The 24247-nt window shown below is 40.1% G+C and overlaps 1 protein-coding gene and 1 non-coding gene across 2 annotated transcripts in view; both read right to left on the minus strand.

The window, feature by feature from the left end:
- smad5 (SMAD family member 5) overlaps nt 1-24247 on the minus strand; it is a 33223-nt gene continuing 8976 nt past the window's right edge. The window contains exons 2-7 of the mRNA XM_061835888.1: nt 16266-17073; nt 12979-13257; nt 7964-8071; nt 4067-4288; nt 3730-3986; nt 1-898 (exon numbers count right to left, since the gene is read on the minus strand). Of these exons, the coding sequence (XP_061691872.1) occupies nt 755-898; nt 3730-3986; nt 4067-4288; nt 7964-8071; nt 12979-13257; nt 16266-16668 (1413 nt within the window). The 5' untranslated portion in view covers nt 16669-17073 and the 3' untranslated portion in view covers nt 1-754. The remainder of the gene's footprint in view (nt 899-3729; nt 3987-4066; nt 4289-7963; nt 8072-12978; nt 13258-16265; nt 17074-24247) is intronic.
- Nucleotides 2556-2628, minus strand: trnat-agu (transfer RNA threonine (anticodon AGU)). The gene has a single exon. It is a non-coding gene; the product is annotated as a tRNA-Thr (tRNA).

Here is a 24247-nt window from a genome sequence, read left to right on the forward strand (position 1 = left end):
TAGCCAAAAAACCTGTTTAATTAATGGAGCTAATGTAGTCATTCATCAACATAAGGTCTAACCCACAGCAACATTTATGATATGCTTCCACATAATCCGAGTGCACAATATTAACAAAGCGAATGCAGACAATGCAGTCACTTCTAAAATGTCTATTGGCAGATTTGATTTTGACTACTTCTACTATAACAGATGTAACATTGACAATGGGGTTAGCTTATGGCAAAAAGAAGTTATTCAGTGATCGATCTCCCACATCAAAACTATTAGATTAGAAAAGCAGTAGGTCAGTTTTCTTTCTACAATTATAGACTAAAAGATTGAAGATTGTGATATCTGACTGTCAGTCTATTTTCTTTGTATCAAGACAAAAAAAAAAGTTCCATAAAATTTTGAATTAACTGTCAAAGGTAACAAGCTGCAATTCAGAACTAAACATATAAAATAACCAGATGCAGTAACCGATAGATGCAAAAAGATAAAAATTGGATGTATCGAAGGTGTACAATGAGTCAAAGGATGCAGATATGGCAGTCCATGCCATCACTGTTAGTCTGGGATTTCTTGTCTTTCTCCAGGTAACATGAAACATTTCAACAATTGATGTCTGCCTGTAGCTGTCATTCCAGTCCAACATACCGTTCCAAAAAAATGTAGTGTAAACAGTTCATCCATTAAATCCACCTTAAATTAAAATTGCAGATGGAGGGGGGAAAGCGGAAAAAAAAAAAAGTCAAATTCGAATCCACTGTTATTAGGACACTGACGAGATTGGGTTTAGGGGAGAACCCATCTGAGTCAGGACCTTGTCCAGCCATTGAAGCGGCCCATGCAGGTGCACCTCGATCCAGCAGGGTGTGCTGGTGACGTCCTGTCGGTGGTATTCTGCGCCCCAGCCCTGGAGAGGAGAATGCAAGACAGAATACAGGTTATACTGCCAAGAAGTATATTCAGAGGGAAGGGAGAAACTTTAGTAGTATACTGAATTGCAATTAACTAATCTGAGTTTGTGTTGTCATTCAAGTGACAAGAATGTCATTACATTTGGACAATGGATTCATATGAACTGTCTATTCTTGTTGAGCATCCAGATAGAGTGAAGAATAAAGATGGACGAAAACTGATGATGCCAAAAATCAAAGAAACAATTGTGGACTTTTTCACTATATCAAGAGTGAGTATTCCTTTTTCTCACTTTGTTCCTGCATTTCTGATTTATTCTTTTCTTTTGGATTTTCAATATTTTGTTCTCATGTTCAATTATAACACTTATTTTCTTTTAGATTTAAGCTTTGTCTTTGCTAAACTTTGTCAATTAAATTGAGTTCTTTGAGCATTCAAAATGCCTCTGCCATTTTTTCCAAGAATCATTAGTGCTGTCTTGTCTATGTTAGCAGATTTAATAACATTATCAGCATGAACATTAATTATTCTTTTCAAGGTCATTTCATCTTTTAGACACAATAACAGGCCCTGACTGTCTTAATAAAGAGTGTCGAATTATACCTAGGTTATTCCAAATGCAAACCAAACAATGTGAGAAAGTAACCTTAAAGGAGTCTGGTAAATATTTTATTTAATATACTGAGGTTACTCCTTCAAGTAATATATATAACCGCAGGAGGGCCGGTGCTCCACAATAGGTGTGAGTGCCTAGACATATTTCTCACTATTCCAGGTTAAGCAAAGTTCCTGACTCCTGTCTTAGATTATTTAAATACTAAATGATGTTAAGGTATTTATCCAAACCTGGGGATATCAGGGCTTGGCTAAGACTATAGAACATCCGTCCATCCATTTTCCACTCATACACATGCAAGCAGGCATGCTAATAATGTAACCAGTGTGTTCAGGTGTATTTCAATGGACGAGTCAAGCAACAACATTTACAGATTTTGGAACTCATTGTGACCATAAGGCATGTGGGATAATAAGGCAGCCCATCTATTTAGGAGAAAATTAAACTCTTATCAACGCATGCTCATGAAAATATGGTACATTATGGGGTAAAAAGCAATATCTGAGAATGTGGGAGTGCAAACGGTGAACCACGAATGGGCAGGGGCATACTGTATATACATTTCAAAACCGTTACACTAATCAGAAACCAAATCGGGATTGTGATTTTGGGACGAAAAAAAAAATTCATACACTTATGCAATCGTTTTAAAATGCATTCCTTTAAGCATACGGTTGTGGTAAGTAAACAGTTACCTATATGTATGTAAATATATCCTGCCATCCTGAAGTACATCTCCTGAAGAACTACATGAATGCTGATTCGGTAGTCAACTGATTTTAATGCAGAGACCACTATTTAATGTTTAGTGTCCAACAAATACTTGAAATTGTGAAAAAGGTATAATTATTTACTATACAATTTCTATTTACTTAGAGCGATGACTTGTTAATTTCTGTTTCTTTCATTGGAGGTTACTTTCGGCTTGTCCCTTTTGGGGTCGCCACAGTGTGTAATCTCAGATGAACGCACATATATGTTTGGCACAATTTTTACGCCGGATGCCCTTCCTGACACAACCCTTCTCAGGGAGTGGAGGCCCCAGTGGGATACGAACCCACAACCCCTGGTTTACTAAACCAGTGCTCTAACCACTGAGCTATGGGGCCTCAATTTCTGTTTCTTTCATTAAAGGTCTAAAAAGGAATTCAAAATTCCTTGACTAAGCTGAGGTATAAATATACCAACTACACAAGTATGTATCGTTAATAATCCATTAATAACATGCATGCCTTTTAATGCTGCACGTTAAAGTGCCACTGACAGCTCCTTTTTCCTCCCCCCATGCGGCGAAACCACCACCCCGCCTGATCCACCTCCGCCGGCGAGCGACAACAATCCCAGGCTGCCCGGTGAGTGACAATGTCGGCCCGCGCACATCGACATATTTAGCACCCCTGACTTCCGTACTTTATGAAGTTATTATGACACAAGTCTTTTGTTATGTTCTGAGAAGGATTACGTCATCGGACGCAGACAAAGCTTTTTATTATTGCTGCTTTTGGAGATGTTTTTCGAGTTTGGTGAGTATACGTCTAGTTAGCTTGTGTTACACGCTACTAAACTGTCTTTGTACTTCTATTTTGTTATTGTTTTGTGTTGTATTGTGTGTGATTAAATTGTCTTAAACGCAATACCAGAGGTTTTTTTTATACTTTGGCGGTTTGTCCAAGGGGATTTATTCTAAATTCACACGGAACATATGCTGTAAACTCCAAGACAAATTAGTCCCCCACAACTTTTTTTTTTAATACTCACAAAACTCTTGTCCTTTGCACCTGTGCAATACATTTTTCACGATGAACCGGGTGTTTTGGAAAAGTGTGAAGGGTGAATCCATCCTCCCGAGTGTTCGAGCAAAATCCAGCAATACAATGAGCCAGCATTTTGGCTAACACGGTGAAAAAAAACCCAGGTAATTTCTCACCGCTAAAATAGGTACAAACTAAAATAAACACTTGACCCTGCTATTGCAAAAAACGTCACTTCCTGGTTCTTCCTCAACACAAAATCTGAGAGAGACTTTCCCTGGTGGGAGATGAAAAAAAAAAAAACAAAATACGCCAACATTCTGACTTGCTGTGAAAAAAAATAGATGGGTCCATTCCGGATGATTATTTTCGGTTAAAAACATACAAAATTTTATGTTTTAAGTGTCAGTGGCCCTTTAAACTTACTGTTCCACCTAGTAATGAACTTGACAGTCCTACCTTAACAAAGCTCATCCGGATGGTGCACATTTTGGTAAGCTCATAAACTGCCTCAAAGCCATGGTTGACAGACTGAGCCAGAAGTTGGGCAAACTCCTGGTTGTTGAAGATCTTCAGACTGCAGCCACTTGGGATCTTGCAGACAGTTGTGGGATGGAAGCCATGGTGATAGTTGCAGTTACGGCTCTGGACGAAAATGCTGGTGTCACTAAGGCACTCTGCATACACCTCCCCACCTACGTAGTACAGGTGAACCCCTGGTGGAAGAGAACTGACTACTGTTAGTATTTAACGAAAAGGTTGTGAACTGTGATTTGTTGACCACCCATGGTCATACCTTTGCCAATGTGCCGACGGGTGTTCTCAATTGTAGAGTTGCGATTGACATTTGACAACAGACCGAGGCAGAACCGGTTCTTGTTATTTGACGGATCAGTGAAGCCGTCCACAAGTACACTGGTTGATGAAGCATGGTAAGCTTCACCCACACGGTTGTTAAGTTCATAGTAGACAATGGAGCACCAGTGGCTCGGCTCCTCATATTCCACTGGCTGCACATCTAGGAAAAAAACAGCCACGTTACATACACACAATTTCCTTATCTACAGTACATCAACATCTCATGTTAAATCCTTATCCATGACTAAACGGGCACGAAACTTAGAAGCAGACTACACCGATTTTATCGACCTGATCAGATCAGTTGGTAATTGGCTTTTTTTTTCTGATTGGTTTTGAGGTCAAAATTTGCAGATTAGATTGGCTCCAAGAAAGACATTTAAAGCACGTCATTGATGTGTACAGTATAATAAGTTAGTTTATTTTTATATAGTACTATTTATGTATTTTGTGACTTTTGATGTAGTACTGTATATGTAGTACAGATGGGAGAGAGAATCCTGAGAAAGACGACACATAATACGCGGCTCAGACTACAAGACAAATTTGGTCTTTCATGATTGCAATGTCAGACGACTCCAATAAAATATTGTATTCAGATACCACCACATCCAGTTTTTATGATCATTGGGCTCTCTCTATTTAACTCAAATGCGGCCGGATACACTCTTTACTGTGGGGATGAAACAGGAAGATCGCGCAGACTGCATTTTAAGAAAATGGGGGGGTGTTGGTGGTTACCAGTGCTCAGGACAGGGAAAGAGCGCTTGAGGTACGTTCACATACTTTTAATACGGTGCGGTGCATTTATTGTAAATATTTATTATTTATTTATTATTATTAAGAGGCACCCCTGGACGGGTTACGCCACAATTTCTGAAAGGATTAAGGATGCTTGGGCTCACGTGTCTGGTTTTACTTGAGGAAGTAGGAAAACAAGCTTTGCCAAGTCAAGAAGACGAAGCTGAATTTCCGTGGAAACAAGATGAGGAGGCCCAAGTTGAAAGAACAACACAAGCAATGGATTATTTAACAAAGAACAATCGCTGTGAAAGAAAAACAAGAAAGCACTTCATTCGCTGGACATCGACATGAACAGGGTAAGCAAAGTGAAGTTGCAAGTGGCGTGGGATGTACCATATACACAGTGACTTCGGTTGTACTTCATTAACGTATTTAATAATGTAGCTATACTATATAGCAATACTAGCTTCAAGCATACGGTAGCATGCATGCACGCCATTTAAAAAGGCACCCGGAGGAAAACTCTAGTTCGGTTGTACTTTAATGAAGTACTTAACATTGTAAACAATGAACTTGGTTGTACTTTATTGAAGTATTTAAAAAGCGTGCATACACGCTACCATATGGTTTCGGTTAGCATCTCTATACAGCTATTTTGTATAGCTACATAGTTAAATACTTAAAGTACAACTGAACTCATGATTTACACTGAAATATGTCAGTAAAGTATGTACCACTGAACTCTGTTTCCTATCCGGTACCCTTTTTAAATAGCGTGCATGGACGCTCCCGTATGCTTTAAGCTAATGTTCCTATATAGCTATATCCTTTGCGGTGCTAAACGTGTAAGTAAATAAAGTTTGAAGTGCATGTTTTGTGCCAATTATTTCTTCGCTCATCATTTTGATGTCTGATGGTTGTGCTGTTCTGTTTGCTGTGGTGTAAAGATTTTGGCTTGGTGTGAAACCGTGTGTGAAGATGGTGTGTTGACTCATGACTCGCGAAGTGTAAGCTTCTTCTGCTTACAAAAATAAAGGTATAATTGTGCCTGTCTTGCGAGGCCTCATATGGTGCACCTTTTACGTGTGTCAAATACTGGAATTGCACCCGTATCTGAGACTGCGCCTTTTAACATGGTGTGCCTTATAGCTGTGAAAATACGGTACTCTCATTGCTCAATCTTATGATCGAATTGGGGTTTTTTTTGACTTGCTGATTGGCAACTCCTGATTGTGTAAAGCCTACTGAGAAGGAGTCCTATTAAATTTAAAAAAAAAAAAATATATGGTCTTTCAAATACAAGAAAAATATTAAAGCAGTCTAGTAATGGGCCCTCTACATTAGGACTAGGCAAAAGGAAAATATATTAATATTTTGATTCTGATTCAAATCACCATTAATAAACTTCAGTCACATTTGAAAAATGTACGGGTGTGGCCAGTCATGCCAGCAGAAATAAAGTTCTGGGTGTGGTCCACCAGTCATGCCCGCAGATAAAGTTGCGGGTGTGTTTAAGGATTGAATCTCAAGACCTTAAAATAACTTACTGAGTTATACCAGAGTATGGAGTTGTTACCTAATACCATAATCATAATTTATTGACACTGCACAGACTGAGACAGACATTTTTAAAGTGGTCAATAGACATTCAATTCCAAAACTAAATATTCATATAATCAAATCATTTTTATTTCATCATGATGTATTATAATCTACCGTAATTTATGGCGGTATCTATTGCCAATCCATTGATGAAAGCTAGCAGTAGATCTATCTCTTCCTAAAGCATGTAGAGGGGAAAAGTTTTCAACTTCAAAATAATGCAGTACCACGGGAGAAGATAACCGTTCACATTTAGATATATGGGCACTTATGTTAGAACTTAGATCAAGTAAATCACAATCTCATACTTACTATAGTTAGATACTGAAAGATTACCTGTGTTATATCCCAGAAATGTTTTCAATGTAACTCAGGGGTGCCGAGATTCCCCCAATAACAAATTGTCATGGATCAGCCGGTCGGGGCGTTCGAATACCGATTTTTGCTCGAAATCCAAAGCCCAAAAAATTTTCGTTAGAAAACCGATTTGTACGAAAACAGACGTTCGAAAACTGAGGTACCACTATTTTATTTTTAAGGAATCCTTGCAATGATAGCATGGACCAGTGCAGGTCCACAGACCCCTGGGTGAGAAACACTGATTATATTTGTCTGCATTCTGGTATTCAGCAAATAGAAAAATTGTTTGCAATCCATACATCCATTTTCTGTACTGCTTATCCTCACTAGAGAGAACAGACTTACAATGGGAAAATTTGAGTTGGAGGGGTGGGGAAACTTGTTTTTTTATACAAATCATGACTACAGCACAAAACTGCTGTTCATGCTGTGCACATCTTGGCCTCTTTGTGGCAGTGCGGTGTGGTGCATACATGAAGCTACATACCTGGTACCTCTAAAGATATTAATCCATTCCGGAAGTAATTTCGTAATGTGAATTTTTCTTAAACAAGTAGTAGATTTTGTACTGCATTTTACATGGAAATGGCGTAATTCGTTCCAAGACGCCCCCCGCCATAAATAAGGATACATAATGTCAAGGATAATTTTTAAAAATATGTTCATTTACCTTTAGCCTTGGGTAACTATGTGAAGGGTGACTGACAAGCAAAAAGCATCGTGGCGGATGGAGGAGGCAAACTTTGACAGCCGAGAGAAAACATACGCATGTACATTCCTCCTAGCCAATGGGATTCTAATTTAGAACAATAAGTGGAGTGTAAGTTGATGTTTTTAGATGCGGACGAACAGGTCTTTGAGGGCCAATATTTTTGCTGATTGGCAGGTGTTCAAATACTTATTTGCAGCAGAAACATACATATATGGTATTTAAAAAAAAAAAAAAATTACATTGTGATTTCCAGATTTTTTTTGTTATTATAAGATTATAGCTCTCACAGTAAATGAGCACATAAGAGGAAAATTTCAGACACCCGCCATGACTTCAAAGTGGGAGAACTTGCTAAATTGCAGGGTGTTCAATGAAAAGTAAAACTAATCAAAAGGTCACATGTACTGTTCTGCTCACCTCCTCTAGCCATAATCTGTGGTACTAGGCTGCTGCTTGTTTCCATGGACTGGCTCTCTTGGCCCAGTTGCTCATCAGGAGGCATGTATGCTGGAGGGGGTGTGTCAGCTGGGACAAGTAAGGGAGAGCGAAAGAGTGGTTAGTGACGCTGAGGCAGTTGCTACTGGTAAATGGTGGTTTTCACTTGCTATCAGACACAGAAACATACGCGCACATACACACACATGCACACACAAACAGGGGAAAATGATCACACTCATTCTCACAAAAAGGTGTCAGATTTCAAGTCCCAGGACTGGAGAGCAGCCATATGACAACTATTCCTGATAGATGCCAAATGAGCTGCTTGAGACGGCACCAAAAGACAGAACCATCAACAAAGCTGTCCTGAGAAAACGTGAAAGACAGCAAAATATAAATTTCAACATACACACAAATGCCCCTGTTTAAGAACAAAAATTCCGGACAAATATTGTTATGGTTCACAATCACATTTCTCCTGTATGACACTGCTGAGAATAAGGGTTAAACGGTTCACAAAATGCATGGTCCTTTCGTATCTGGGTTTTGTGGGAACAGTTTTCGGTTTGGTATAGATTGACTTCTTTTCCTTTCGGCTTGTTGCTTTAGGGGTCGCCACAGTGACTCCATGTAAGCCCATCTCCTGCGCTCAATCACCAAAAGCCCTCATGTCTTTCCTCACTACTTCCATGACCTTTTTATTTGGTCTTCCTCGCACTCTTCTCTGGCATGTCCATCATCACCACCTTTCTACCAATATACTCACTCTCCCCCTATGGACTTGTCCAAACCATTGAGGTCTGCTCTCTCTAAATTTGTCTCCAAAACACTGAACTTTGGCTGTCCCTCTGATGAGATTATTTCTGATTTTATACAACCTGGCCACTCCTAGAGAGAACCTCAATATCTTCATTTCCGCCACCTCCAACTCTGCTTCCTGTTGTCTGTCCAGTGCCACTGTCTCTAATATGTACATCATAGCTGACACTTACTACTGTTTTATAAACTTTGCAGTCATCCTAGCAGAGACTCTTCTGTCACACAATACACCTGACACCTTCCTCCACCTGTTCCTACCTGCCTGGACCCATTCTGCTACTTCTTTACTAAACTTGCCATTGTTCTGGATAGTTTGAGAATTAAAAGTCATACGCCGTGGCCATCTCTTTCTGTCGCCTCACTCTTCCCCCTCCACCCCACTCATTCATGCGCATGTATTCCGTCTTTGGGTTATGTTTCATTCCTCTCCTTTGCAAGGCATGCCTCCACCTTTCTAACTGTTCCTTCACTGCAGATTTCATTGTCTGCGAACACCATGATCCAAGCAGATTCCTGTCTAACCACCTTTGTCAAGCTATCCATTTAAATGACAAATGCATCTGACGCATCTAAGTGTAGCTGCATCTGTGATCATTATGTAGCATAATTTCTTGTGTATATTGTGCAAAATTTCCTAGAAACATTTTCAAAAAGTCAAGTGCGGATTATATTTAGGTATCGATTTCAAATAAAAAAATAATAATAATCACATTGTATAGTCATATACAGGTACATAGGGTGGTAAAAAAAGTATATATTAAAATTTTCAATCATTGTTAGTTATTGCTACTGCACACCAAACATCCAAAATGGCTGCCTGTGAGTTTAACTTAAAGACAAACAGTAGACTAAAAGGCCGCGTTACACAGCGGCTTTTAAAAGAAAAGTCATCATTGCTGCCGAAGAAGTTGGCAACCACGAAGAAGTGTGGCTGTTCAAAGTGGCTGAATCAATAGTGAGATTGTGGAGCAGGTATAGATTGTAGCTGAATAGAGGGCAAGAAGCTGTGGCATTAGCACCGCGGAGCTTCGCCTCAAAGCGCTGAAAATAATGAGGACTAAAAGGAACAAAGACTTTAGGGCATCTGCGAACTTGTGCTACTTATTTATGAGGAGGCATAACTTCTCTGTTAGGCGCAGTCAAAACAATTGCACATCATCTTCCAGCTGGTGACAATAAATTGACAAGATACGACCAGTTCATTCGCCTGAGAAAGCAGCACGAGCACAAAATTGGGTGCGTAGCAATCGTTGATCAAACACCTCACCCTTGATTTGCCAAGCACTTATAAATTTGATAAAAAAGGTGGAAAAACAGTGATATATATATATATATATATATATATATATATATATATATATATATATATATAGTAGGCTACATCATTTTCATGTCATCTGGGTGGTGGTATATTAGAATGAAAGTGTAGACCACTCTCATAAGACGGAGGTGGTTATAGCATACTGGAATTAAAGTGTACAGCTTTTTCATAACCACTAGATGGCGGCAGACATTTGTAAAAGGATGTATAAGTATTTTTCATTTCCCTTTGGCCATTGCGCACAATTGACTTTTTTTTTGGGTGGGGGGGAAATGCACATTATACATGAAAAATTACGGGATGTGATGAGAATTAAATTTTTTCTTGCCCTACCAACCAGTATGGAAAGTAAGTAGAGCAGGTAAATGACAAGGCCTGGATCAACGTAGTTTTAGTATATGTATATAATATATAAGTGTATTGGGTGAGCTTTAGTTTAGACACCCCTGGCTATTTGAAGTGCAACTTGATTGAGAGGAATACAATATTCCAAGAGTGGCAATGTAACATTTTTTTTTTGTTTGGTCAAATAGCTAGTGTATAGAGCTTAAAATGCCACTCTCATAAAAATGGATGATTTTTAGTATGTTATTCATAAAAAAAAAAAAAAAAAAAAAAAAAGTATGGAACCATCTGCTTTTCGCCACAAAACATGACTTTGACATATATGGCTTTTTGTAACTCCCACCATGAAAATCCTCTCGAGAGATTTGTTTTCGGCAAGAAGTGGGAAGTGATGTTGTTGGAGGCAGTAGCACGCTCAAGGGGACTTGTTTCTATTAGTTTTACCTACGTAAAGGTAGCTCGTTGTTCCTTCGTGTTGCACAAAATGCCGGCTCGTTGCATTGCTGGATATTGCTTGAACACTCGGGAGGTTGGATTTACCCTTCATAAGTTTCCAAGAGACCCGGTTCGTCATGAAAAATGGATTGCACGGGTGGAAAGGACGAGAGCTTCGTGGCTTCCAAATAACAGGTAGGTGTGTAACATTTGAGCTGAACAGCCGATAATTTTTTTGCACGTCTTTATAAGGTTTCCCTTAGCTACAAAAAAAATAAATAGATAAATAAAAAAAAAAAATAGTTGGGTGTGGCACGCAATCCTCTCATGAAGTAAAAGATCTGCATAGTAACTCAGGGGTGCTAAATATGTCGATGTGCGCATCGAATGGCTTCCGAGCAGTAGCTGCAGAAGGAGGCCCCTTGTGGATCGCCGCCGGCCTTGACGACACGGCCGAGCCGGCCTTGTGGATCGCCGCCGGCCTTGACGACACGGCCGAGCCGGCCTTGTGGATCGCCGCCGGCCTTGACGACACGGCCGAGCCGGCCTTGTGGATCGCCGCCGGCCTTGACGACACGGCCGAGCCGGCCTTGTGGATCGCCGCCGGCCTTGACGACACGGCCGAGCCGGCCTTGTGGATCGCCACCGGCCTTGACGACAAGGCCGAGCCGGCCTTGACGACAAGGCCGAGCCGGCCTTGTGGATCGCCACAGGGCCCGGCCTGGCGTTAACCCAAACATGGAGGTGAATCGGGCGGAGAAGTGGTTTGGCCAGGTTCTTTCCCTACCAGCCAACCTTGTCTAGGCACCCCACTTTGCGCATTGGCTCTCCGGCGACTGTTTCCGCGTCGGCTCGCTCGCCCGGTTTCGCCTGCCAGCGACGGCTTGCTCGCCGGCAACGGCTTCCGCGTTGGCCCTGACGCGGAGGTGGTTTGGCCACGTGCGGGAGGAGACTGCCCGGCATGGGTTCTCCTGAGTACACTACATACTGTCGGGGATTCTGTTACTTTGAACTGATCAGTGCATCATCAAAATATGGCTCGAAAGGATAGGGTAATATTGTTCAAGTCATTTCACTCGATTGTGAAATGTTTTCTTCTTCGAAAAGAGCTGCCGTGTTTAATAGCAAGTGTCCACTCCACGTTTTAAATGGCAAATGTCCCGGTGTAACATCTGCTGACGTTGCAAGCAATATGGCGACCACTTGGATGTCAAATGAGACTTCTAAAACTTTGCGCATGGATGAAACACTCTCCCCTCATATTTATTTTTTCGTATAGACATTGAAGTGAATAATGTTATATGTATTTTTCATTACAATATCTACTTTAGAATGTTTATTAGGATGACAGTGGAGCTTTAAAATTAATTACCGTAATTTCCGGCCAATAAGCCTACAATGCGGTGATGCAGCTATTTTGTGCATTTTTTGTAACAACCGCAAGGAGAACTCGAGTGGAAAAGGTAAGAGTGAGACCGGTGGAATATATGTGCTGAGGCAGTGACTTTTACTGGTATGTTTTTCTTTTTCTGTTAGGCCCTGTTAGGGCTGTGATAGCATGTTGCTGCTCTGTTACTGCCGTGTCTCAGTGATTTTTACCGGTGTGTTTTTTTTAACCGGCCTTGTTAGCGCTACACTTGTTAGGCCGCGCTAGCGTGTTGCTGCTGTGTTACTGCCACATCTCAGTGATTTAGGTGTTTTTTTCTTTAACCGGCCTTGTTAGTGCTGTGCTATCATGTTGCTAAAGCGTAGCTGCCGCGGCTGTTTTTTTTTTTTTTTCAATTTATTTATTTATTTATTTTAAACAGCCCTGTTCGTGCTACCATGTTGTTGCTATGTTAAGCCAAGCTAAGGTATTAAAACTTTGAAAACTCTGTGTACCGTCTTTCTTTGTAAATATCTCATTTCAATTTGGGTTTCAATGTGGGCACTTGCGCCTTTTACACACGTGTGGCTTATGTATGTACCAAATGGTATTCCCTTTACAAATGTACTCTGTGAGACTTATAATCAGGTGCGCTCTGTACGCCGGAAATTACGGTATTTAAATGAAGACATTTTAGCATACATTTACCTGGGAGCTGGAATGGACTAGAGGGCCCCGAGCTGGCAGGAGAGTTGGGATAAGTACCACTGCTGGCTGGAGAAGGAGGATATGGAGAGTTGGGAGAGATGGGAAAAGACCCTCCTCCACCGGTGCTGCTGCCTCCACTGTGTGACTGCTGGAAAGACTCGGGAAAGGTGGCATTCAGGGCCATGTGTGGCTCGTTGTGTGTCAAGTTGCGAAACTGTACAAGCAAGCTGTGCTGTGGGTTGAACTCGCTGTGGCGTGGTACCAACACAGGGGGGAGCACTGTGGCAGATCAAACAAAGAAGGGGGAGAAAGATTGTAATAGACAAATGACAATTTGATTTGCGATCATGGAAGATTACATAAAGTTTCATATGAACATAATTTACATGTAAGACTGGTAAGTTAAAACCAAGCCAGAAAATTCACACTCTTAACTCACAACTTGCAATATCACAAAATTCTTAACTTTGGACACAGCTTTACTTACAAACAACTTCATATATTATAACTGTTTTTGGATGACTGTAATTAGAATGAGAAGACAAACATGCCAAATCTTATGTTACTGTATTTACTTGATCACCAACCAAAACTCCACACCAAGGCACGTTTGCTCTTAGTTAAAAAGTGTGTATCTGCAGTCTTAATTTTAATAAAAATTTGGCATCAAAATTAATTTTTGGTTGCTTTAGATTTTTTAAAATATATATGACTTCTTTTCCTTCCGGCTTGTCCCGTTAGGAGTAGCCACAGCGTGTCATCTCAGATGAACGCACACATTTGTTTAGCACAGTTTTACGCCGGATGCCCTTCCTGACGCAACCCCTCTGCATTTTAGCCGGGGAGAGAAACTTACAGCACCTAGCTTTTGGCATTGTATCAGTTATTTTTCATTTAGCCATATCCTTATAGAGTTGTACCTCTACTTAATGTGAATTTTTCATAAGTGGAAGGGCATTTTACATGTAAATAAACTTCTGAAAACCAAAAACTCACGAAAATGTTGTACTTTTCCAATTTGCGCTAGCTTGTGATTCTGTGACACTTGATTGTCCAAGAGAAACAAAGCATGATGGGTAAGGACTGACATGCCTCAAAGCCAACGTGATGCCAGGGAGATGGAACAGGGATAACCAATGAGAGAGCAGCTCCATTGCACCACACAAACCAAGATACAGGATGTTTACGTCCGGCGGAATTTGGGAGCCGTGAATCCATAGCTTAATTTTTCCTTTCGTATCCTCAATTTTCCTTTGTAGCTAGAGATAATATTTTCCGTGGAAGCATTTCGTAACCAGAATTTTTTGTTACGAGATGTTCGTAAGTAGAGGTACTACTGTACTAATTATGGTAATTGGGCCATATAAAACACCTGGACTGTCTATCTTTAAAAAACAAAGACTAAGTCCAAAAACTTGGTGTTCTGATTGATTCCGACCTGACTTTCAACATATCAAAATTAATCTCAAAAACTCCCTTCTATCATCTGAAGAACATATCTAGATTGAAGTTTTATATGTGTCAAGTAGACCAGGAAAAGCTCATCCATGCTTTTATCTCAAGTAGACTTGATGACTTTAATGGGCTTCTGTTTGGACTCCCCCCCCCCAAAAAAAAAGTATAAGAGTATTAAACAGCTGCAGCTCATTCAGAATGCTGCAGCTCACGTTCTGGCCAAAACAAAGCGGTCAGGAACATATAACTCCAATTCAAAAGTCCTTGCACTGGCTTCCAGTCAGTTTTAGACTAGATTTTAAAGTTCTGGTACTGGTCTATAAATCACTAAATTATTTAGGTCCTGAATACATGTTAGAAATGCTTAGGGAATACAAACCCAGTAGAGCTCTGAGATCGACTGACTTAGGTCAAATAGTGGAGCGCAGAGTCCAGAGCAAACATTGTGAAGCAGCATTTAGCTATTATGCTGCACACAAATGGAATAAGTTGCCAAAACAGGTGAGGTCAGCCCCAAGCATGAATGTTTTTAAATCCAGGTTGAAAACTCTTTTCTCTTCTTTTCTCATGCTTTTTAGAATATATCCACTTTTTGATCATATTACTTGCACTGTATGCGGTTTGTGTTTTTTAAAAAAACGTCATTTTTATTTATTTTAATCCAGTTTTAAATGTTTTATGTTTTCAAATGCCTTTAATCATGTAAAGCACATTGAGTTACCTCGTGTATGAATAGCGCTGTAGAAATAAATTTGCTTTGCTCTAATTCTTATATGATTTTTGTATATGTTTAACCTAATTGTTAAGATTTTAATATTGTTGAAAGTACACATGCATTTGTTTGCATCAAGTCTGTGCTGGGACTAAGGGTTATAATAGTTTTTCCATGATAGTGTTTATTTCCTTTTGAAGTTTCCTTTTTAATTTCAGTTACTTTTAATTCATTTTTAGAGCAGGTTTGTATGTTTCTACTTTTCAAAAATGTTTCATCTTAGTGCTTATGATTTTGTTTCATTTATTAATTATACGTATTGTGTAATTAAAAAAAAAAACTTATTACTCTTCTTACAAAATGACCAACCATCAACAAATCATATACAGATATTGCATAATCCTCCACAGAATTTGAAGTGCAGTGCATAAAACTGCTTCTGGGGCTTAGTCGATTAGATGTGTCACACTTTGCAATTGGCTGGTGATCAATTCATCTTGTTTGATTGACATTGACTTAGCATTGATCTTCTATATCAATCTGCTGGTTTGTGCCCATGGTATAGATTAGAAAACTAAACTAAGTATAAGATTTATGCAAAGTTCTAGCCAGTAAAAGCAGCAGTCCATGGTGTGATTTGCATACTTTCTAAATAACTTATAAGCGTAGACCCAGCAAAGTTCAATTAAATACAAACCCTGATTTGAAAACAAAACAAAAGAATAAACCTGAATTTTTGAGGATAATAAAATAACGTAATATTTATTTGAATACTAATTATATACTCCATGTAGGGATCCCGATTCATAAACCGAGCGAGATAACGCGCTATCCACTTAGTCGGAGAGGTTCATACATTTCCAAATGCATTCTCTCATGCCACACCCTTGTAGAGTCTCTGAGACACATCATCTAATAAGAGGTCATCATATTGATTTTCTGTGCGGGGGAATGGAGGCAGCGGTTGTGAAGGCCAAATAACACCTTTATTTCTGTGCATTTCCACAGCAAAGGGAATGTGCATTTTTGTCATGCTGCACAGATGGACAATAATACAGTAGATAACTCTTGATGCGTTTCTAGAATTTCTAAATGAAATAGAAACTTAAAGTGTGCTCACCTGGACTCTCCACTCGCTTGTAGTGATATGGATTAATGCACACCTCTTTCTGTTTAGAGCCAAATGGGTACTCGCATACTTCCAGGGGCTTGAGCTCATGGTGGGACTGGAGGTCTGGCCAACGCCACACCCGACAGTATATTACATGCGGCAGACCTTTACGATGGGAAACCTGTAGCCGGCCGTCCAGAGATCTTGGAATGGTCACACATTTGCTGGGTTGCCCTGGGCAGCTGAGGGCTTTTTCCAAGTCCTCCATCGCCCCTTTTTTCTTCTTCAGCTTTTTCACAAGGGCATCCACGGCCTTTTCCGCCCACTTCTCCTCCTCATCTCCTTGTTTCCAGCCAAGCAGGCGCTTGACTGCTGGACTTGTGAAGGAAAAGAGACTGGACATGGAAGTCATGCTTGAGACAAGGACAGGTAAAATGGGAAAAAGTCTGCAGATGGATCAAGGTCTTCAACACCCTCGATTACTTCCAATACGTCTTCGTGAGTGTGTTTTCAATGAGAAACAATTTATTCAGTGGGTGAGCTGGGGAAGACAGGAGGGCCTCGCCTTGTCTGACCAAGAACAGGAAGGAGGGGAGGGTGAGGAATTAGCGAGCAGGACGCAGCTGCTGCTGCTCAGGAAAGACCCTGCAGCAAGTTGTCCGGAGCAGGGTCACAACCACCAATCGAAGGAGGGAAGGGGTGTGGTCAGCAGGAGAGAAGAGCAGGACTGCTGTCCCAACAGATGGCTGAAGCAACTCTGAACACTTCAACACCCAACTGCTTTTCACCTGCCACACGCTTTTAATCCATCAGATTTCTGGAAAACACACAGGAAACATTCACAGTGAAGAAAACGAGTAATAATTAGTATTTGAACACCCTGCTATATTGAAGGTTCTCCCACTTAGAAATCATGGAGGGGTCTGAAATTTTCATCATAGGTGGATGTCCACTGTGAGAGAGATAATCTAAAAATAAAAATCCAGAAATCAAAATGATTTAATGATTCGTGTGATACAGCTGCAAATAAGTATTTGAACACATATCTATCAGCTACAATTCTGAACCTCAAAGACCTGTTAGTTCGCCTTTAAAATTCCAATTCCACTCCATGTATTATCCTGAATCAGATGCACCTGTGTGAGGTCGCTAGCTACATAAAGACACCTGTCGACCCCATACAATCAGTAAAACTCAAACTTGTAACATGGACAAGACCAAAGAGCTGTCCAAAGACACCAGAGACAAAATTGTACAACTCCACACTGCTAGAAAGGGCTACAGAGAAATTGCCAAGCTGCTTGGTGGAAAAAAAAAGTCCACTGTTGGAGCAATCATTACAAAACGGAAGAAGCTAAACATGACGGTCAATCTCAATTGGAGGAGCACCTCATGCAAGATATCACCCCGTGTTTTGTATTTTATTTGTTTTTTCAAAAATATATACAGTATATTGGAATGAAAGTACCATAATTTATCAATAGCGCATAATGTAACTGTCAGAATGATGTAATGTAAATTTTCTCAAACACAAAATAGATGATTTCACGTTGATTACTAAATACAAAATGTGAATGCTAGAGAATAGATGAGACTTAAGTTTTTTATAAATAAAAGCCTGTAAGAGTTTCGTAACCTGAAGTTTTCGTTACTAGTGGTACCACTGTACATAGACAATTACACCTGTTCAGGAGGTGCACCTATTTTCACATGATTTTGTGACGCCATTGATGGAGAAGGAGAAATTAAAGAAAATCTGGACATCAATATGAAACATGACCTTATTGGTGAACCAGTGTAGCTCCACGCACCCCCCCCCCAAAAAAAAAATCTCAAGTCAATAGTATGTATGATACACAGTATAGTAAAAGCTAAAAAGTAACCGTCTTAAAAAAAAAAAACGACTTATAATTTAGTTTTAAAATCACGTGATTTTAAAATTTAGCATGCTCCAGAAGTTTGTTAAAAATGCAATAATTTATCTGCCTCTAAATGTTTAAATAATAGCGCTGTGATGCATTGAGTATTTAATTTTCACACGACAGTTTTATGGAGGTACATATTTTCTACATCCTATGTGACCACCAGCACATGAGATATTTACACAATGTATTGTAAACTACTGTTTGATTCTTTGTGCAATCTACAATGGGGTGGATAAACAAAAAGTCTACTATAATTCACATTCCAACTATTTATTGGATTATGGAACTAATTGACAAAACATCATTTTAACAAACATAAAATGGCCCCAGGCATGCTGCGAAATCCTTTGATAGCGGCACATAAAAGCAGTTAAAATGGCAACGTATATTGAATGTTTAATTACGTTTATGTAAAAGTAATTCACTTATTTGATAATCCCCATGAAATTTTAAGGACAACAGCCTACAGAATTTTCTTAAATTGAAAGTTTTTAGTTGAAGAGAAACATTCAAAATTTTTGGCGGTAAATATTATTATGTAAGATTTATATAAGATTTCTGACAGAGGGGTAAGGGGTGAATAATGCATTCTGCTACCATGGCCTGGATGCATGCTCACCATGCAAGATCCCACTGCTAGGAAAAAAAGAATGTCAAAGCTTGTTTAAAGTTTCCTGAACAACAATTGGACAAGCCAGTTAACTACTGGTACACTGAGTGTGTACAGCATCGTCAGTAATGGTCCACAAGCTGTGTATAGGGCAATGTAAGTGTCTGCTTACAGATGTGAAATGCAATTGTTTCTCACTGCCTAGCCTCATGAGCACCATCATATAATAACTGACATACACGCTAAAACACGTGCTGGCATTCCTCCTGACAGTGTAACCAGTGTGTATTAATACTGCATTAATTATTCACATATTTTCGTGAATCACGAGGGTATAAGGAACATAACCCAGTGAATAACGGGGGAACACTATACAATAAATGAACATGTAATGTAAAAAGACATTACCCCATCTCTTGATTAGATTGGCGATTTTTTTTTTTTTAATAAACTTGCTGACGGTGATCGGCAACAAAAATCCTGATCGTATAAAGCCAAATGAAAATGACAGAGGATAATGATTCAAAACAAACTAAAAAGAAATGCCCAATTGGTTCCAAAGGAAAAAAAAGCTGCTCGAATGGCCCAGCCAATCACTTAACTAGAAGCTAATCAAAAATCTATGGAAAGAACTGGAACTCAAGGTCGATAAAAGCACTCAGAACCTTGAAGATTTGAAAACTGCTTGTGTGGAGGAAGGAGCCAAAATCACACCAGATCAATGCATCCACTGACTTTCTCCATACAGGAAGCATTTTGAAGCGGTCATTGCGAAAAAAGGGATTTTGTACTAAGTATTAAATAAATATCAGTACGTGTGTGCAATAGTTTCTCTGTGTCATTTCACATTATTACACAACTTAATTTCTGATGTATGGGTTACCTGGATCTATGTATGGGTTACTTGGGTTTTTCCAAACTGGTGAAATTTTCATCTATAGCACCTCTGGAAATACAGTACAGCGAGTCCTCTATTTACAACTGAGATCCATTCCTACAGTAACAACTTAACTCGAATTTCAACTTTCGTCGGATTCCGCCATTAAAGTCAGAATTTACATAAAATACTTTGTATAAAAAAAACAAATACATGGAATTAAGATGACATACTCAGCATTACTGCTCAGCGGTGGATGGAGAAGAAGAAGGGGAGGCTGTGCTTCGCTATTGCGAAGGAACCTGGTCCTAAATCCTCTCCATCTCGACAAGTATCAAAGAACGTTGTTTTGTGATCAGTGTATCCAACATGGGAACTAAACCCTTCACATGCGCTACAATACAGGCTTTGTCCTTAATAATTGTCACCACGGTCGACAGACTGAAGCTTTGATGGTGTTGTTGTCTTTCCTTTCTCCAATCTTTTTCAGGCATGTGATTTGACTGAATGAAAAAAGACTGAACAATAGCCAGGGGTCTGGGGGCTGCAAGCATGGTCAAAGGATGATCACCAATTTTTACGTGCAAGTTTTATAAATTGTATTATGAAAGAAATATATCTAGTACATCTATAAATAAATGCTATTCTGTTTTCAAATTGTAGACAATATGGTTGTTCATTATTTAGGTGCATACCTTTACTCCCAAAAATTACAAATTCAAACACAAATTCAGCTAAGTAAAACTACGAGAAGTGAAACTTAATTGAATTCAGATTTCCGTTATGGCATGCAAGGGTGCTTTCATAGCATGTATATAGTATCCATTCAAAAATGTTTTAATTCTTGTTTTTGTAAATGATTGAAACGCATGAATTTGACAATTATTACCGTCATGTTTCGTTATCAGTAAATAATACAGACTTTTTTTTTTTACAGGTAATTGCTTCTGAACTCTCACTTCGTGTCTGAGCAAACACACTAAGCCCGTGAGCGCTGCCTTTGACCACTGTGAGCAGCATCAGACGTATGCACTGTGGTCAGAACAGTGTCATCCATTGACGCTACATGGCTCATTAAAGATTCAGATTGCAGATTTTACATTACATCAGAATATTTTTAAGAACAATTTTGTGTTTTTGCAAAACTACAATGAAAATGTCGAGCAAAAAATACATTGCTAACTAAACCAAGCCAACCACGAACTATAAATTTGAAAGGTCGCTTAGAACTTTGTTTCCTTTTTTTTTTAACCCACAATGATATCCCTGTCTGTTTTTCTTGGGGTAAAACTGAATTATTGCCTGCAAAATGGAGGCACGGTGAATGAGGTGGTAAAGCATTGGCGTCACAGTTCTGAGGACCCGGGTTCGATCCTGGCCCCGACTGTGTGACGTTTAGATGATCTCCCCATGCCTGCATGGGTTTCCTCCCACATCCCAAAAACATGCACCATTAATTGGACACTCTAAATTGCCCCTCGATGTGATTGTGACTGCAGCTGTTTTTCTCCCTGTGACCTGCGATTGGCTGGCAACCAGTTCAGGCTGTACCCTGCCTCCTGCCCATTGACAGCTGGGATAGGCTGCTGCCCTCCCCGCGACCCTTGTGAGGATAAACGACAAAGAAAATGGATAGATGGTTGCAGAATATCTTTAGTAATGCATGTTGAAAGCTGAATGATGCTCCAAACAGTTTTAAGGTTGATGTTATGTTGTCTCCTAGATTTAAAATACAGAATTATCTATTTATGCACTGCATTGTCTGTGCTTTCATCCACGATCAGGCTGCGCCAAGGTGGAATTTAAACATTATACACCATCTCATCCTGTACTTTCTCCTTTGAATTCAGACCATACCTTTGTTACCTAAAAGAGAAAATCTCGCCAATTTCCCCACTTTTTCTTCTATTATTCACATACCTGATAGTCTGATGAGCGAGCTCCGGTGTCGGGCCGCGAGCTGCACTTTCAGGTGGCGGAGGACTTTAGCCTAGCTCACGGCCTCTGCCGCCTGGAAGCTCGGCTCGTGGGCCACCACCGCCCGCTTGGTTTGGCCTCCACAGACAAGGCTCGGCTCGTGCCCTGCCTTTGGTGGCGGCAAAGGGCTTTAGCCTAGCTTCAGCATCCGGGGCTAACGGCCTCCGCCTGCTGGAACCCTCAGCTCGCGGCTGCTACCGGAGCTCGCTCATCAGACTCCGCGTCATTTCCGTCCAAAGAACCATCTGCGCCTGGCGGGCCGGAGTTCCCGGGGACCTTTGTTTACGCACTTATGTCGCAGGTAGGCCTCAGAGCAGTCAGACTGTAAAAAAATCTGTATGGAAGTATTCCTCCGTCTTCCCAATCAACCGATAGTGCTATTTCTTCATCAGATGAGGATAAAGCTGAGAAATCAGCGCTGGGCATAATGGTGTCCTATGTAATCCAGCATTTGGAATGGCATGGTACACGTCACATACGCCCACGTAGATCATGTGACTTGGGTGAATGGCAGCGCCCCTGAAAATTCGCAATTGTTGAAAAAAATCTTCTCAAAGCACTATTAAGTGAGAGAGGATTTACCATCACATTGTCAAAATAGGGTACATACTACATGACCTATTGGATACACTTTTCAGGCAAGCAGTGGATTTCCCCTTTAAAAACAATGCTGTCCAAATGAGTGTTATGAGTTCCATTTACACTCATATGCACACAGTCACTGAATTGAGAACTACATCCAAGCTGCCTGCACCATAGTTATGCGATTATACCACTACAGCATCAGTGACTGTAATAGTTTAGAAAAGCTAAATTGACTAAAAAACAAACAGATCGTGGAGATTCAATTTTAAAGTTTAGCCCTCTGGTACAAAAAAATTACAATTAACATTGCCGATATAAACATTTAATGTACATCTTTTTTACCTTATAGTTTCCTCCAACTGGCGGATGTACAGATTCATTTTCTGATTTTGGATACAGATGTGACTAGCTATTCTATTGTTTTCTCTTTAGACATTTGTTAAATTATCAGCTAATTTGCTGTCTATAGTTTGTTTCTTTCCACTGTGACGCGAGTTATGGTTGATAAACCCTAACCCTTTATCATTCCTGGCCTCTTCTGACACTAAGCATGAGCACTTAAAGGCGTGTTGGAGCAAGCTCCCTTCCAATTTATCATCTATCTCTGGGTTTGTCAATGGCAGTTGCTGGGATGTCCCCCATGGGGGCGATACACTCATCCCCCCACAAGAGAGATCGCTAGAGGTTGGCTGCTTGAAAAGTGGATCTGGGGCCAAAAAGTGTTGGCACCCCTCTTCAAGTGTTTCACAAGATTAACACTGCAGAGGTAAACGGTTAGCAGAGCTTCTATATTAATTACTACTCATCCTCCTTTAGTGATAACGATACTTGTCAGACGTGATAGCTGGTGCGGGACTCCATTCAATTATTTCCGAGAAGCTGTGAAGGCAGGGAAGGAAGGAGGTGGATGCATCGTTTTTCTAAACAACTTGGAGCTGGTTAAAAAAAAAAAAAAAAAAAAAACGCTAGTAGCTCCGTGACGTGGTATGGCTATTTTTTATGAGTTATGATGAGTTCAATCAGAATTATCACAATTGGTCAGTTAAGTCAAAATCTATGCCTTTGGCCACATTTATTGCACCTCCTGGGTAAATTTTATAGATGGCCAAAACTATGGCGTCATTGTGAAGCTGGTCCCCCTTTATTTTTTTTAAAGCTACTTAGTTAACTAAAGTTTAAAAGCTCAGCCCTTTAAAACATTTTTTTTTGTGGAAGATAAAAATTGAAAAGTGCAACATTTGCAGTCATTTATTCTGTTCTGGACAATGGTTTTAAATGGGTAAATTTATTTGCTTTGCAAATCATCATTTGCACAACAGTGTGAATAATCATACTTTTATACAGTGGTGGTACACATGCACAATCACTTTTAAATATATGCCAATCATATTTTTTTGTAATGCTCAAAATTAAGTGGCTTTCCCAGGGAAAGAGGGTGAGGAGCCCACATCATAAGAACCGACCCCTATGAGCCAAACGATCAAATAAAAGTAAAGCCTTTGTTTTTTGGGGGGAGACCGGTCTGGACTGCAGGCAGGCCAGTCTAGTACCATCTCCTCGTATCTGAAGCCAGGCTGCTCTAACACACTGAAAATGTGGTTTGGCGTTGTCTTCCTGAAATAAGAAGGGACGTACATAAAAAAAGGCATGCCTGGATGGCAGCGTCTGTTTCCTCCAAAACCTCTATGTACCTTTCCACATTCATGGTACCTTCACAGTTGTGCACGTTACCCACGCCAGTGGGCCTAACACAGCCCCATACAATTACAGAAGCTGGCTTTTGAACTTTGCATCCATAACAGTCCAGATGATTCTTCTCCTCTTTGGCCTGGAGGACACGATATCCACAATTTACAATACAGTTCACAATTTGAAATGTGAACTGTATTAACATTGGTTTGCTGAAGTGTTCCTGAGCCCATTTGGCTTATATTCTTCAGACATGGATGTGTGTTATTGATGCAGTCCGCCTGAGGATTGAAAGGTCACGGGTGTTACGGTTACATGCAGTGATTTG

The sequence above is a fragment of the Syngnathoides biaculeatus genome, chromosome 11 (assembly GCF_019802595.1).
Source record: "Syngnathoides biaculeatus isolate LvHL_M chromosome 11, ASM1980259v1, whole genome shotgun sequence".
NCBI classification, from domain to species: Eukaryota; Metazoa; Chordata; class Actinopteri; order Syngnathiformes; family Syngnathidae; genus Syngnathoides; species Syngnathoides biaculeatus.